The 14319-nt window shown below is 51.4% G+C and overlaps 1 protein-coding gene across 9 annotated transcripts in view; it reads right to left on the bottom strand.

Moving 5' to 3' along the window:
- Window positions 1-14319, bottom strand: part of DENND11 (DENN domain containing 11) — a 51922-nt gene that overhangs the window by 15709 nt on the left and 21894 nt on the right. For 8 of the 9 annotated variants that reach the window (XR_005652386.1, XR_005652385.1, XR_005652387.1 and 5 more), the window contains exons 4-8: window positions 7517-7670; window positions 3558-3696; window positions 2508-2639; window positions 2168-2318; window positions 1449-1517 (exon numbers count right to left, since the gene is read on the bottom strand). Coding sequence is in view for 4 of the 9 variants with exons in the window: in XM_039860954.1 (XP_039716888.1) it covers window positions 1449-1517; window positions 2168-2318; window positions 2508-2639; window positions 3558-3696; window positions 7517-7670 (645 nt within the window). In the remaining 5 variants the exon portion in view is untranslated. Of the gene's footprint in view, window positions 1-1448; window positions 1518-2167; window positions 2319-2507; window positions 2640-3557; window positions 3697-7361; window positions 7407-7516; window positions 7671-14319 lie in introns of all 9 variants that reach the window. The other variant, XM_039860958.1, reaches the window with a different exon arrangement.

Genomic DNA, 14319 nt, shown 5'->3' with positions numbered 1-14319 from the left:
CCGAGCAGCTCTGGGGCCCAGGAAGTTCGGATACAGTGCAACGGGTCAGACCTTGAAGGCCGCTGGCTCTGGGCTCGATTCCCAGATTCTTCTACATCGCAACGGTAAACGTGTATGATAAGCTACCCTTCCTCTGCGTCGCAGTGCTCCGCCTTAGCTGAAACGTCAGCCTGAAGTTTTCGGCGGCAAAGCTAGAGAGGGTTCTGATTGTAGGTGCCGCTCCCCATCCCCATCCCCATCCCCAGCCTGGACCCGGGGTGGGAAGACCACACGGGAAGCTGGGAGAACTGTTTCTGTTTCCACTGCAATTCTGTTCTCGTCACTGAGCTCTACGTCTACAGCTGCTCAGGGATGAAATCGGTGCTCTGAGGTATAAAGGCTCCGACCTCGACCAACAGATCTGGGGGATAGTTCATTGGTTCGAAGTTAAATGTTCTGATTGTCCCATATGACTCGGTGCAAGGAACTGCTCTATTCAAAGGAAGCGATGGCTGAGAAGTCCCTGTATTGAGGGACAGAGCTCCTATGCAGTGGACATCCGGATGCGAACGTCCAGCAGAAAGACAAACCCCAGGGCCCCCATTTCTCTTAACTTCCCCCTGCTTCTCTTCCTAAGTCCTCTGGGTCCCCCACTAATGGCATTTCAGGGTTCGGGGCTGATGGTAATGGAACCCAGCCCTGAGTGCCGTTAGCAATGTCAACGAAAAAGGGACTATGCTGTAAACCGGACAAGCGCAGAGGGCCACATGGCAGGCCTGACCACCTCAGTGACCCAGAGTGGCCCCACGGGATGGTCTGATCGTGAATTCCTAACTGGGCAGGTCGCGGCGGACGGTCACGTCCCAGGCCTGTAGCTTCCTCAGCAAAGGTCAGTCTTTACCTTGAGTGAGCCCGTCCAGCGTTCTTATGCATCTGGGATAACGTACCTTTGGAGTATCTGAGTGATTCTCTTTTCCTACCCCTCAAAGGCACAACCGCCAGCACCAGGGCACGAGGCCACAGGACCCCGCACTGCTATCCTGTTCCTCACATGCCATCTCTGTGTGCTGCAGAAGTTAGTCATGAACTGTCCTGTACCCACCAGGGGAAAAGTATGTTCCCCCACGTTGCCTTTTATCCAGACCTTGACATTCCCCTGCCCTTCTCCTGCCTCCTTAATCTCCTGCCAGTGGATTTCATGCACCTTCATGCGCCTCCTCTGAGTCTAACGCATAAAAGCAGCCGCAAAACATATTCTCCGGTGCATCTGAGATCTTGCTCCCCGGCACATGTCATCGGTTTGGCTCAAATAGACTCATAAAAATTCTCTACAGGTCTGGCTGTTACTTATGACGGTAGCGATAAAGGACCTCTGTGGTCTGCAGCGGTGACATGGGAGGGGTCCAGGGCCACAGCGTTAGGGCCGAGGGCTCCGCAGGGAGCCCCGCGCCACGGCCCCAGTGACTTACAGCACAAAGAGGTCCTCTTCGCACGGGGTGTAGTCTTCGCCCACTTCCTGGGAGTACAGCAGCATCTGCCTGCGGTGAAGGAGACCATCGTCAGGCTGCCACAGCGGCAGAGACCCCTGTCGTCCGTCAGGCACCTGCACGGGCCGCCTTCTCCCAGGAAGGAGGGTGACCCAGAGCGGGCCGGAGGCAGGGAGAGAGGGGACAGGGGAGGAACCAGCAGCGCCGGGAGTCGAAACCCCGAGGGTGCAGGGCCACTTCTGGTATCCCAAGCAAGACCATCTTTCCTCGTTGCCGTAAAACAGGGATGATGATGAGGATACCATTTATTTCAGAGTGACCGAGTTATGGGGAATGATATGAGACGAGGCACGGGCAGGCTTTCAGGGCTGTGGTGCGTACACCATGTGCTCGCTCGGCGCCGGTTCTGTCTGGGGCTTCGCGGACCCCAACGCTGGGCAGAAACCTCCCCCACGTGCATCTGCTGCCCGGTGGGGACGCGGTGGGGGCCTGGCTTCCTGGCCGCAGAGCTTCCCCTCACTGCAGCGCCTGGGCAGCAGGCGGGTGGCCGAATGTGCCGTGAGGGGAAGGGCGGGCAGGTCGGCTTGGCAGAGGCCTCCGCCCCCGCCCGGCTGTCCTGGAAAGGCCGCACGTGGGGGCATCGCTGCGTGCGTGCTGGCCCCGCCACCCCATGTGGCCGCGCACGGCCCCGGGCCCACTACCTCTGCTCGTTCAGCCGCCGGTACTTCTCCCGGTCGGCGCCGTTGATCTTCAACAGGGGCTGCAGGTGGCCGTGGTGCGTCTTCACGTTCTGGTTATCCACGTAGACATCATATAGTTCCCGCTTCTCCTCGAAGATCTTCTCTGTGGTGCCTGCAGGGCCCGGGGGGTCAGGAGCTGGGAGCTCGGCGGCTGTCACTGCAAGGTACCAGCCTAACCCCGGTGGGGAAATGAGGAGCCTGGGGGCCCCGAGTCCGTGAGTGGCAGGGCCCTTGGGGAGCTGGGAGGCTGCCGAAGGTCAGGGTCCCATGTGGCAGGAGGCAGGGAGGGCCCCGTACTCACAGGCCACATAGGACACCTCTACCTCCAGGCTCTCGATGTCGGCCACGTTCACATAGAAGAAAGGCTTGGACTCGGGAACGGTGCTCCCGATGCCGGGCAGGGAGACGTTGGCCAGGCAGCAGCAGCAGTACACTGTGGGGGACAGAGGCCGTGGGGTGACGGTCAGTCTCCAAGGACGCCTCCGGCTTTGCTCTGTGCTGTCCTGGGCCCGAGGTACCGGGTGCTCCCGCATTCTCAGGACGTGGGGAGTGGGAGGGGAGCCTTTCGGGTCCCACGGCAGGGCCGGAGCTCCTGGAGGTCACACCGGCGACGTCTTCCACACCCGGTGGACACGTCTGTCCCCGTCTCACTACGTCTGGCTTAGGTCTTAGCCCTGTCGGCCTCGAAACTCTCGCCTGCTACGACCCTTCTGTCTTCCGGCCTCTGGCGGTTCCACCTCGGTCTCCTCTGCCTCCCGTCCTTGCTGATCACCTGCCGGGCCCGCCTCTTAAACACTGGCACGCTGCCCCCGCCCCCCGCTCCGCCCGCCCACCCCGTAGTTATCAGCGTGCCCGGCCGCAGCTCCAGCCCGGCTTCTTCCCCGAGGTCCTGACCCAACGATACCAGCGCCTGGTGTGCATCTCACGACGGCCAGCACATGTCCGATGCGTCCATCACGCCACCCCCGTCCGCTCCTCCTCGGTCCCCACCTGGGGGTCCTGCCATCCCTGTCGTCCTAGACTCTCCCTCCATCACGACCTCGCACACAGCAGAACCTTTCGCCCCGATGACGCACCAGATGTGGCCAAGCTTCTCGCTTAGACGTGTCTGGATCCATCTTCTCTGCTTTGATCCAGATCCTTACCTCTCACTAGAGCACGGACTGGTCACCCAGTCCACGGTCTGTACTGCCGCCAGAGTCCGCATAGTAAAATACGAATCCAACCATGTCGCTCCCAGGCTTAAAACTCATGACCCCCTGGAGATGCCCCAACCCTTCCGGACTCGGTCAGTGATGGAAAGACTCAAGCGCCCTCGGCACCAGGGGACCCCGGCTTTGCTCCCACTCACCTCGATAGCACACGACGCCCACGGGAGGGGGAGAAAATATCAAAATGCGCTTCCGCAGCAACGCGAACTTCCAGAGGATGAGGATCTGTTCTCCAAAGAACTTGATGAACTGGGACATGCAGCCAGCCGGGTGGGTGATCTGAGAACATGAACAGGGGAGGAACGAGGGGAGACCGGCTTGCTGGAAATATGACTGCGAGAAATACTCAGTATGTGCTAATAAGCACCCCGCTCCGCTTCACCCGAAATGCCACGTGCCATCATTAAGAGACGGTTCCTTCCACGTAAAACGGTACTTTTCCCTTTAAAGGTCTGGTCTTTAAACTGGATTTCTAGGACTCAGCAGCTCCCCTGACACACCGAGGTTTGAGTTCAGGGGTCACCAGCCACGTGACTCGGGAGGGCGGGGCGCAGAGGAAAACAGGACTGAGCCTGCAGTCTTTAAAGACAGAGAGAGAAGTGCCTCTGCGGTGACAGACGCCTCACCGAGGCCATGCGGCTCGCGAACGCTACTGAGCACCGGAGGGACGCGTGATGTGCGAACGGTCCCAGCTGAGGTCCCCAAGTGTCTAGGGACCCGGGCACTGTGCGAGGCGAGGTGTCCGCACAGCTCACAGGGGGGAGGACTCGCTGGGCCCGCTGCCACCACAGTCCGCCTGCTCCAGCTCCAGCCGCCCGCGACTCGTGCCGAGCGCCAGGAGCCTGTCGGCCGGGCGGCTGCCCTCTGGGGTCCCTGCACCCAGGAACACCGAGGGGCTGACGGCAGGAGCGTGGACCCCGCAGGCGCTGAGCTCCAGTCCCAGCTCTGCCACGGACCGACGGGAACGCCTTGGTAAGTTTTCCGGAGTTTCTAGCCCATTTTCCTCCTCTGCAAAATGGAGAGACCTGACTGCTCTGTCTCTGCCCGCTCCGGCCTCCACTTTGCGATGAGACAGGAAGGGAGCTCGAGCCTGGTCAGGTTGCTCGGCCTCCCCTCTGCTTATCTGCAGGCCCCAAATGTGTGCTTCTGCCACTTGAAGGCCTGGCGGGGTTTTATCCAAATGTGTCCTGGGCCCTAGAATCCTCAAATAAACGATCGGTCCTGAATTCCGAGCTTATCTGTTCATTCATTCATGGATGCATTCGCGCATGAAATAGTCGTCACAAGCTTGCTTCGCGCCAAGCACTGTGCTAATCGAGAGGCCCAGGCCCTGGCCTCGCAGAGGGGACGGGCTAGTAGGAGAAAGGGTGCCCGGCCTGAGGAGGGCCGGGGCTGCAGAGGCCGCTATACCCGATTCTGGGAGAGATGGAGGAAAGTTTCTGTAGACGGTGACGTCTGGGCTTCGACATAAGGGACGAACTGGGAGACAGTGTCCCTGGCAGAGGAACCAGCGTGTGCAAAGACCCGGAGATATAAGTGACAACAGCCCGCTACCTGGGAACTATACGTAGGTAAGGGCCGGGCACGGGCCTGTGACAGGGTGAACAGGAAGCAGCCTCAACGAGCGAGACCCTCCCTCTAAGAGGTGGTCGCGGAGCGTGCGCGCCCCTCCGCCCGGCCCTGTGCACCTAACCGCACGATGCCTCACTGTCCCTGCTGGAGCTGAACCCTTTCCTCCTTTTGTCAGCCTTGCTCCATGCGGCTTCTACAGAAGCTTCTCTTCCAGGGCCGGGACAGCTCCCACCCCTGGGGAGAGAAATCCTGGGCCTCCCAGGTCAGACGCCGGTCACCTCCCCGTGGGGCTGGAGTCAGAACAGTGGCAATTTGACTCAGAAGGAAAAAAAATGGGTCAGGATTAGAAGTGGAGAGAAAGAGCAGGGTTTGGTCCATACGAGCTCAGAGTCTCCCTGATGATTCCCAGACTATTTCTTAATCACTCAGCGCACACCACGGGGCTGAGAAACCTTCAAACTACATTTCCTGGACCCGGCGCCGGCTGGCGTCCCGTTAGGTTCTTCCAACGCGAGGCAATGACAATACCGAGAGGCAGGAGGAAGGGAGAAGGAATTCCTGTTCATACACCTCTCCAGCAGCAGAGGACACCTCGAATTCCCACCTCCAGCCCCCGCGGAGCGTCCGGCATCATCGGGCACACAGCGCCTCCCTCAGCCATCCGAGGACCGGCTGTGCAGGGCCCCCACCCCAAGCTACGGTAGTTTTGATGATGTCACCTCTCCCTCTTTGTCACCCCAGACCCGAGAGTATGGCAGGCAGCCTGGACCACAGCACCAATCATCTCCACCTCTTGTATTTATGGTCTTAGGTCATCCCCGCTTCTGACTGAGCTACTTGCTCCAAACCACCTGTATGACAACACTGCTCACCTGCCACGCCCGTGGTTAGGCTACAAAGGATTCTGACTTCTGTCTTACCAGCAGACTTTTTTCACTTGCTGGCATTAACGAAGCAACCCACCATGCTGGAGAGACCCACGTGGTGACAAATCGAGGGCCACAGCCAGCAAGGTACTGGGGCCCTCGGTCCAACGGTCCCTCAAAGAACTCGATCCTCCCGACGACGTGAGCTCAGAAGGGGGCACGCTTCCCCGGACGAGACCCCATGCCTGGCCAGCACCTCGACTACGATCTCGTGAAGGATGTGAAGTGGGTAACCCAGCTAAGCCATGCCTGGATTCCCGACCCGCAGAAACTGTGAGATAATGAATACGTGCTGCTTTAAACCTGTAATTCGGAGGCACTTTGTAGTTCAGTAATTTCGGGGAGTAGGCATTATCTGTAGTGACTAATCTATAGGTTATTTATTCCTTCTTCGTTCCTTCTGTCTTCCAATTCCTACATTACTGATTCCCTGAAATTAGTTTGAAATATCTAACATAGTTTGAGTTTTCCTGACAGGACACTAACTGGTACTTATTTGGGTTGAAAGTCCATAGCTTACTATTTAAGGTTCTCTCCAATCTGATAACCACCTATTTTTTCCAGCCTTTTCTCTCCTGCCCAGCGGACGTAAAAATTTAATCCCAGTCAAACTAGTTGGCTCCCGTCCCACGAGCTTGCGTGTGCTTTCCCAAGTCCATCTCCCAAAGGCAGTGGAGTGGGGCAGGGAGCGAGTGGCAGCCCCGGTACCGGTCCCGGGTTTAAATCCTGCCTCTGTCTCCAACTAGCGAAAGGCCTTAGGCAAGTCACTGAACTTTTATAAACCTTGGATGGTTTTTCTGTAAGATAGGCATTAAAATTTTTTTTTTTTTTACTTTAGAAAGTGCTACAACAGGTACAGATAAATAGCTAGCAGAATGCCTGAGTCACAGAAAGTTCTGGAAAGCAACGGTCCATGGCCCTGCTACTGCCTGCACCTTCCCTCAGTCTGGACTCAGCATCTCTCCCTCTCTGCCAAACACTCCAGGGACCAACTCCTCACCCCCAAGAAGCCATCCCAGACTCCTCCCTTAAGCTCGTGTAGTAATTCTCTACCAGGGAGGCGAGGTTCCCACTGGGCATCCTGTGACCACCTACAGGGAAGGGGGCAGGAGCGACTTCAAGTTCATAGTCATCTTTGTACCAGCCCCACACCTAACACTTGGCCGGGTATTTTGTTAACTATAAACAAATATCTTCTAGTACAAAGGCAGGACACTTTGGGAAAAATACACAATAAATATCAAAAATACTGTAACTAAGGAACACCAAATACCTGTTCAAACTCTTCATCTGTAGTTCAAATGTCTGGCTTTAAAATATCTGAAGCAATCGATAGGATTAAATCCACCTCTTGCCTCTAGGAGTCCACCAAGACTGGCCTATCAATACGACTTTGTATTATGATTACAGGAGTGTCTAGGAAACATATCACTTAAGATAACTTACCCTATGGTTTAAAAGAACCCAAATGCTTAGGCGAGCAATCCAATTCTATCAAAAGCAGATTTGGGGCATGAGCCCAAGACATGAATTCCTGATTAATTAAGAAATGCTGTACCCAGACACAAGTCCAGGACGAGCGAGAGGACGGCTGACCTCACCTTCATCTCGGGGTACATGTATCGGTGGATGGAAGGCAGCCAGTAGACAGGGGGCAGGCTGCCGCCACTCCCTGAACCCGCGTGGAGCACCCCTTTCTTGTCCTCGTAGAAGGCGGCCAGATGGGAGTAATGTCCCGGCATCTCCAGCTGGTGTCTGCAAACACACGAGCACAGTGAGAATGGCTCCAGCTCTGCGTGGCCGCCTCCCCAGGGGCTCCGACACTTAGGGGCAAAGGCCTGATAAACTCAGAAACCCCCTTTGTGAGGTTTCCCAGGCCGCCTCCTTAGTTGTCACAGAAGATCCTTAGGAAAAGCTCCACGGGCTCCAATAGATAGTGCCTGACAGCTCCAAGGAACACATTCCCCTTCTCATGGGAAACAGGCAGAAGTAAACAGACCGTGACTAACGCCTATTGTTCTGGAGCAAGGTATGCTAACTGCAGCGGCTGTGAGGAGGGGTAACTTGGAGGACCCAGATTCCCTGCTTCGAGCTGCTCTTTGTTTAGAAATCACGCTTGCTTGCTTGCTTGCTTGCTTTGTAAAAGAGTAAGAGAAAGCTTACCCCTCAATGTCTCAAATAACGGAAAACGATAATTACTGGATGTCACTAAGGGCTCATAATTTCTACACCAAGTAATAAATAAAAAGCTCAAACTCTCTTCTCTTCCCACCCCCACCCCGCTCGAGCTGCCAGAGACTTGGCTTTGGGCGGCCCCGTCAACTGACTCCCAAACCCAGGAAGATGCACTGAGGCCTTGGACCATTTGGACCACGGAGAATCCTGCCTTCCAATTGAGCGCTGCAGGGACTATGGTTCAATGCTGATTTGCTGCTCCATTGCTGACCGTCTTTTCTGTCTGCCTGCAAGAAATGCTATACTTGAACCAAGATCTAAAGAAAAACTCCCTACCAAGTTAGAGTCCCTCTGACAACCAGCTTGTTTCAGGATCCCGTCCTCTGACAGCCTAAGATGTCCCTGACTGATGGAACAGAACAGGCGATAATACGGAACACAGAATGTGAACGCAGCCATCAGTACGAATTGGCAGTCCTTGCATAAATGTTAAAACAGCTGTTGCATGAAAGCCTCAAAATGTAAACATACTACAGATTTTGCAATAAACAAGGCTGATCATCAAACCGCAAGACTGAGATAAACCGAATGGTATTGAAACAAGGCTGAGGATGCCGGAAGGTTAGCTTGGGCTTCGAAGATGATGCAAAAGGGGACCTGCCTGGTGCTCTTACCTACAAAAATGCATAAGAAACTAGCACACGGAAGGAAATGTAGGCCAAGCGGCTCTGGAAACTGTCCAAGAGACGTGACATCGTAAAAACTGCAGAACGACCGGCAGGATACGTGCTATTGATCTGAAGCTGCAGGCTGCAGGGCCAGACGGAGGGTTCCCCGGCAGGACCGGAGACACTGCGCTGTCCTGAAGCCCGCAGCCCCTTCGCTGACACACCGGCTGAGTGACCATGCAGGTGCCCGCAGCGGCCCGGCCTTCCCCGCCACACCCAGCGACAAGGCTCCCAGCAGAAGAATCAGAGAAGCTTCTGAGCGACCATCACACTTCATCGCACCGGTGTGTCCTCTACTGGTCTGAACCAGTCTGTCTCTGACTTGGCAAATACACCAAAAATGGCCTTCCCGTGGACTGCTGGTGCAAGGGCAAACGGACACCACCTTTCCGAAGGGTCACTTGCAATTTGCGTCAAATCGTCCACTGTGTATATACCCTCCAACTCAGTGGTTCCAGTGAACCGCGGCCTAACGAGCTGTAGACGGATATGAACAACCACTGACCCGCTGGGACATCAACATTTACAGAGGTGAAAAATAAACAACCTAAAAGCCCCCAAATGGTAACACTGTTCAATAAACTGTGATATGTCTATATGCCGAAATGTGCGAAACCAGCAAAATAATGTTGAGGACTATCATTTGTGATATACGGAAAGGTGAACACACCAAGTTAGAAAATTTAGATATTGAATGACTTGATATTATTTTTAAATTAATGTCTGTGTACATATTTTTACATGGGGAAGAGACCAGGAGGATGTCAATGTTAATGATAGATATATCTGGCTGATGGGATCGTTTTTTTTCTTTGAACTTTTGTCTATTTTTCAAAGGTTTCTATAATAACTATATGTCAATGCTACATTTAGTATTTTTAAACTTTTCACTATGGAAATGTTGAAATATATACAAAAAGTAGAAAGAAGAAAATATACCCCATTTTCTATCACTTAGCTCCAACTCTGATCAATATTTTATCAATATGGTTACATCTATAACCTATGCCCCCTCCACTCTTTTTCCTGAAATGTTGTAAAGCGAACCCCTTATCATAACGTTTCACCCATAAATACTTTGGTATGCATCTCTAACTGACAGTCTATTTAAAAAACAACATAACCGCCCTGCTATTATCTTGCCTAACAAGATAATGGTGCCTTAATATAAACTAATACCCAGTCCACATTCAAATTATACCAACTGCCCTCAAGAAGTTGTTTTACAGTTGGTTGTTCGAATCGAGATCTAAGCAAAGTCCAAAAATGTAGCGATGTGTCTTAATCCATTGTATAATATTCCCTCTTCCTTTCTCTGACTTATTTTAATCCTAAAGTAGTTCTCCAACATCTTCTGATTCATAAGAAACAGTCAGAGACTCTCTAATTAGAGAGAGATTGAATCCAAGAGGTGTAGATGAATTACTAAGTTTGAGATGTCCGAAATAAGAATAAATATAAAACGCAGATTAGGTGGTTTCAGAAATTAAGTCTAGTTCATTTATATAAACGTCACTAGTGCTGTTGAGCATTATCCCTGCCTAGACTGGGCTTCTCCCTCTTCCTCATAGTCTCTCATGCAAATCTCTTCTCTCACGTTAACCCTGAGCCCTCCTTAATCACCAAGCTGGAAAACCTTTCTAGCTATGACCTAAAACCTAGAAGCCAGAAAAAGATGAATGAATTCAACGAAGGAAACCATCTGCGTGACGAAAAGAGTAAGGTTAAAAGATAAACAACAAAGCGGAAAAATATTTTCAATTTATGTCACGAAGAACAAATCCCCATTATACAAAGAACTCCTAGAAATTAGTAATAATTTTTTTTAAAAGGCCAACAAACCGCCCCCCCCAAAAAAAAACCCATAGCGACGGCTAGAACAATTCACAGAAAAGCAAAGACAAATGACTCAAACTCCAACTCACTTGTAAGAAGAAAAATGCAAATTAAAACTATATTCACGTCCCACGTTTTACCCATCAGAATGCCGAGAACCCAAGTTTTCTTTTTGAGCTGGCAGTGCCGTTAAGAAATCAGCTCTCTCCTGCATGACGGCTGGGCGTGCAGAACAGCAGTCTCCACGGAAAGCAATCTGACAATAGCTACTAAAATTACAAACACAGATACCCTCCGAACCACCGAGTTCACGTCTGGAAGCTGAACGCACACCTGTTCCGCTCACATGTGAAAATGAGTCTTGTTTGTGGGGATCCAGTGCAGCGTTATTTGTCACGGCAGAAGACCGGAAACAACCAAGTGCCCGTCGATAAGGGACCTGGTAAAGAAGGCATGGTTCTTCCATACAGGGCACGCGACGTAACCGTAAGGCAAAAGGAGGACGCCTTCCGTGTACTGATGTACTCTGCACTACGAGAGGATCTCCCAGATAGGTTGTTCGATGAGAAAGCAAGGTACTAAACATGTATAACGTGCTATGAAGAGGGGAGAAATAAAGACACACATTCGTATTTGCATATACGTATATGCACACTTAGGACAGACACGTGAGAAGTTCACAGTGATTCCTGAATGGCTGTGGGAACTGGGGAAAGACTTTAATTTTATGCCAGTGGTAGACACTGCCACTCTCCTCTTTCTTTAGTAACAGAACTTTCTCAGTTTTAGCTGGTCACGTGGCCGCCCCGTTAAGGACCACATTTTGCAGACTTTCTCGCTGCCAGCTGTGGCTGGAAACCAAGAAGTCACCAACGGAATGCGAGCAGAAGCAACGTGTTCTTGGGATTCTTGTGTCTCCCCACTCCCTGCACGCGGGAACGTGGCCTGGGGATGGCACGTCAGCTTCTGCCACGGGGATGAAGACAATTTTCTGGGAGGGGGCAGGATACGTGACAGAAAGACGTGGGTCCCAGGATGACTCAGTAAAACAGAGCCACCGAGCACACTGGACCGCTTCTCTCCCTCTGGGACCGTCGTGCTGGACAAGCTGTACTTCTATTTTGGTTCAGTCACTGTGGTTTGGGTCTCTCTGTTAAGGCGACTTAGCCTGTGCTCTAGCTAAAGCAGAAAATGACACCTGGAAATGAGTTGCCACGGTATTAAACACCACATTGTGGCATTGGCTTAGCAGCCGGCAAGGGAAGGTGGTAAGAAAATGGATACCATGGACTAGAAAGCTTGTCACTCTTGCTATGGTATAGCTATAAATTTGCTTGAACTGCAGTTAACTCGGAAGTCAGGCCCTGTGTCATCTGAACTGATGGCTTTGGGGGAAGCAGTGAGACATAATGTTGTTTGCTCCTTGCTGTACTTAGTGAGCTACCACAAGAGTAAGATGGAAATAGGCGAGAATTAGCCAGTTTGCCAGCGGAAATGGAAGAAAATGTAGCCAAAGGGCAGCGTGCTCTCTCTGAGCCATACGATAAAAATTAATGGAGACTCCAATCACTTGGGACCCCAATGGGTCTGGAAAAGCCAATTACTCTGTACCCCAAGCGCAGGAGATAAGAATTTCCCTCAGAGCCTCTCCAGTTAGGTATTCGCAGCCAGACATGGGTGTCAGACCACTTGTAAAGATCAGATTCACTGTCCAGCCTCAAGGCAGCTGCCAGCAAAGCGAGGGAAAGATGGACGGGCCGAGGAGACCGGTGACTAATGCACAGTCCGCTGAGTCAAAAACTAAGACCCACGAGAGATCTTTGGCAGTGGATACTTTTACCTGGAACCAATCAGACGCAAACAGACCGGAAACCCATTTAGTTTTTGAGGGGCCTATATTGTCACATGCCTGGCCTATAGACATCTGTGAATTCGCAACCCTAAAGAAACCACTAGACCCGCAAATCTATGCCAGCAGGAAACGGGTTCTGAAGCTCTTCGGCTTAGAGAAGCGGTTTTGGAGGAAAATGGACAAGGGAGTTTGGACAGCAGAACCACGGTTTAGCCCAAGCCCATTCTGCTCGGCAGAACTTCAGTGTGGTTACGGACTGATGGCTGCTTGTACTTCTCATCCTTCCCTTTTCCAAACAGGAGTTTATGTTGTGGCTCAACCATCTCCATTGCATTTGAGAGGCAAAGAGAATAGATGGACTTGTCTATGCCTTTAGAGGTTTTCAGGATAAGGAGAAGCATGTCCTCATCTAATGGAAAGGACTGCCTCACGTCCCACAGAAGCCCTGGGTTTCAGCAGGAGGCATTTGCTGAATGAGCCTCTCCGACGTCTCTCTTGGGCTGGGAAAGATGTCCGCCCTGCATGGTGGGAACGGCACATAGAAGCCCCAGAGCTTTAACTGGTCACCAGGTTGCCCACCTAGAGACTGCCTTTTCCAGTCTCCTGTGAGGGGGTGCCTTTGTCACTGAGAGCATGTGAGAAGTGACGTGGATAAGTCCCAGGTCTGTCCCTCCTCCCTGGGGGCCAGCATGCAGGCACAGCGGTGGGCAGCTTTGGACACCACAGAATACAGAAAAACACTCTCAGGACTCGGCGGGACACCGAGAGGGGAGCGGTGTGGTCCCTGAACAACTGTACGGAACAGCGGCTGGCCATCCTGTCCACCTGCCTCCTTCTAGACTGTTCCATGATAGAGGAAGAATCTTCTGTCTTCTCTGAGCCACTGTATCTTGGTGTCTGTTATCACTAGTTAGCCAGGATGCTAATATATATCTCCTTATAATTTTTGGCTTTTGAGAAGTTATTTTCAAAATAAATAATCACTTTAAAAAGTATCAGGATCCCAATAAAAATGTTATTTTTCCCTCCATGATATTACTTCTGAGATGCAAAATTGAGGAAATTTTTCAAATACCAAAAAAAAAAGATATATGCATGAAGGTGTTCACCAGAGCTCCAAAAGGTAGAGGAGGAATGAAAAAGATTTAGAAACATGCTAAATGCTCAACCACAGGGAATAATCAAGTAAGCTTATGGGACAGCTCTAGCATTATAGAACTATTATGGTAATCATCAAAATGATAAATGTGGAGAAAACATATACAAAGCTGGTTACTCCTGAAGGAAAAAAAATGGAATGGAAAAGTTGAAATTTTTATTAGAGAAGGAAAGGTTCCTAAAATAAAAGACACAGCTATAGATCAAAGGAGACCAACTATCCCCGCCAAAAAATTTTTCAGAGACATCACAGATAAAGATAGAATCTATAGATATCTAGACAGAAACACCTTCTCCCAAACAACTAATATCAGAAGACAGGACAGTAATATCCGCAGCATCCTGACAAGTAGAAAGAAATACTCAAGAATCTTATAACCTGCCAAGAATAAAGGTAACGGACCAATAGGGTTGACTCTTTCGTGGAAAAAAAAAAAGTGCTTGATGACAAAATCCAACCAACCAAGAAAAAAATCATGTCAAGAACTCAGGAGTGGAGCAAGCCACGCTGAGTCCCGGAAGTGGCCGTAAATATATAACTAAGACTTAATTGCAGGAATTATGATTACAGAACTATATGTAATAGATCTTGGAATACATAAAAGTTGAGATGTGAAACAGAAGAGAGAAGTTTGATAGGCTGTCAACAGCTGAA

This window comes from Pteropus medius, unplaced genomic scaffold (assembly GCF_902729225.1).
Source record: "Pteropus medius unplaced genomic scaffold, Ma_sr-lr_union100, whole genome shotgun sequence".
Classification (NCBI taxonomy): Eukaryota; Metazoa; Chordata; class Mammalia; order Chiroptera; family Pteropodidae; genus Pteropus; species Pteropus medius.
Note: the sequence above shows the minus strand (reverse complement) of the source record. Positions and strands in the feature narration are given on the sequence as shown.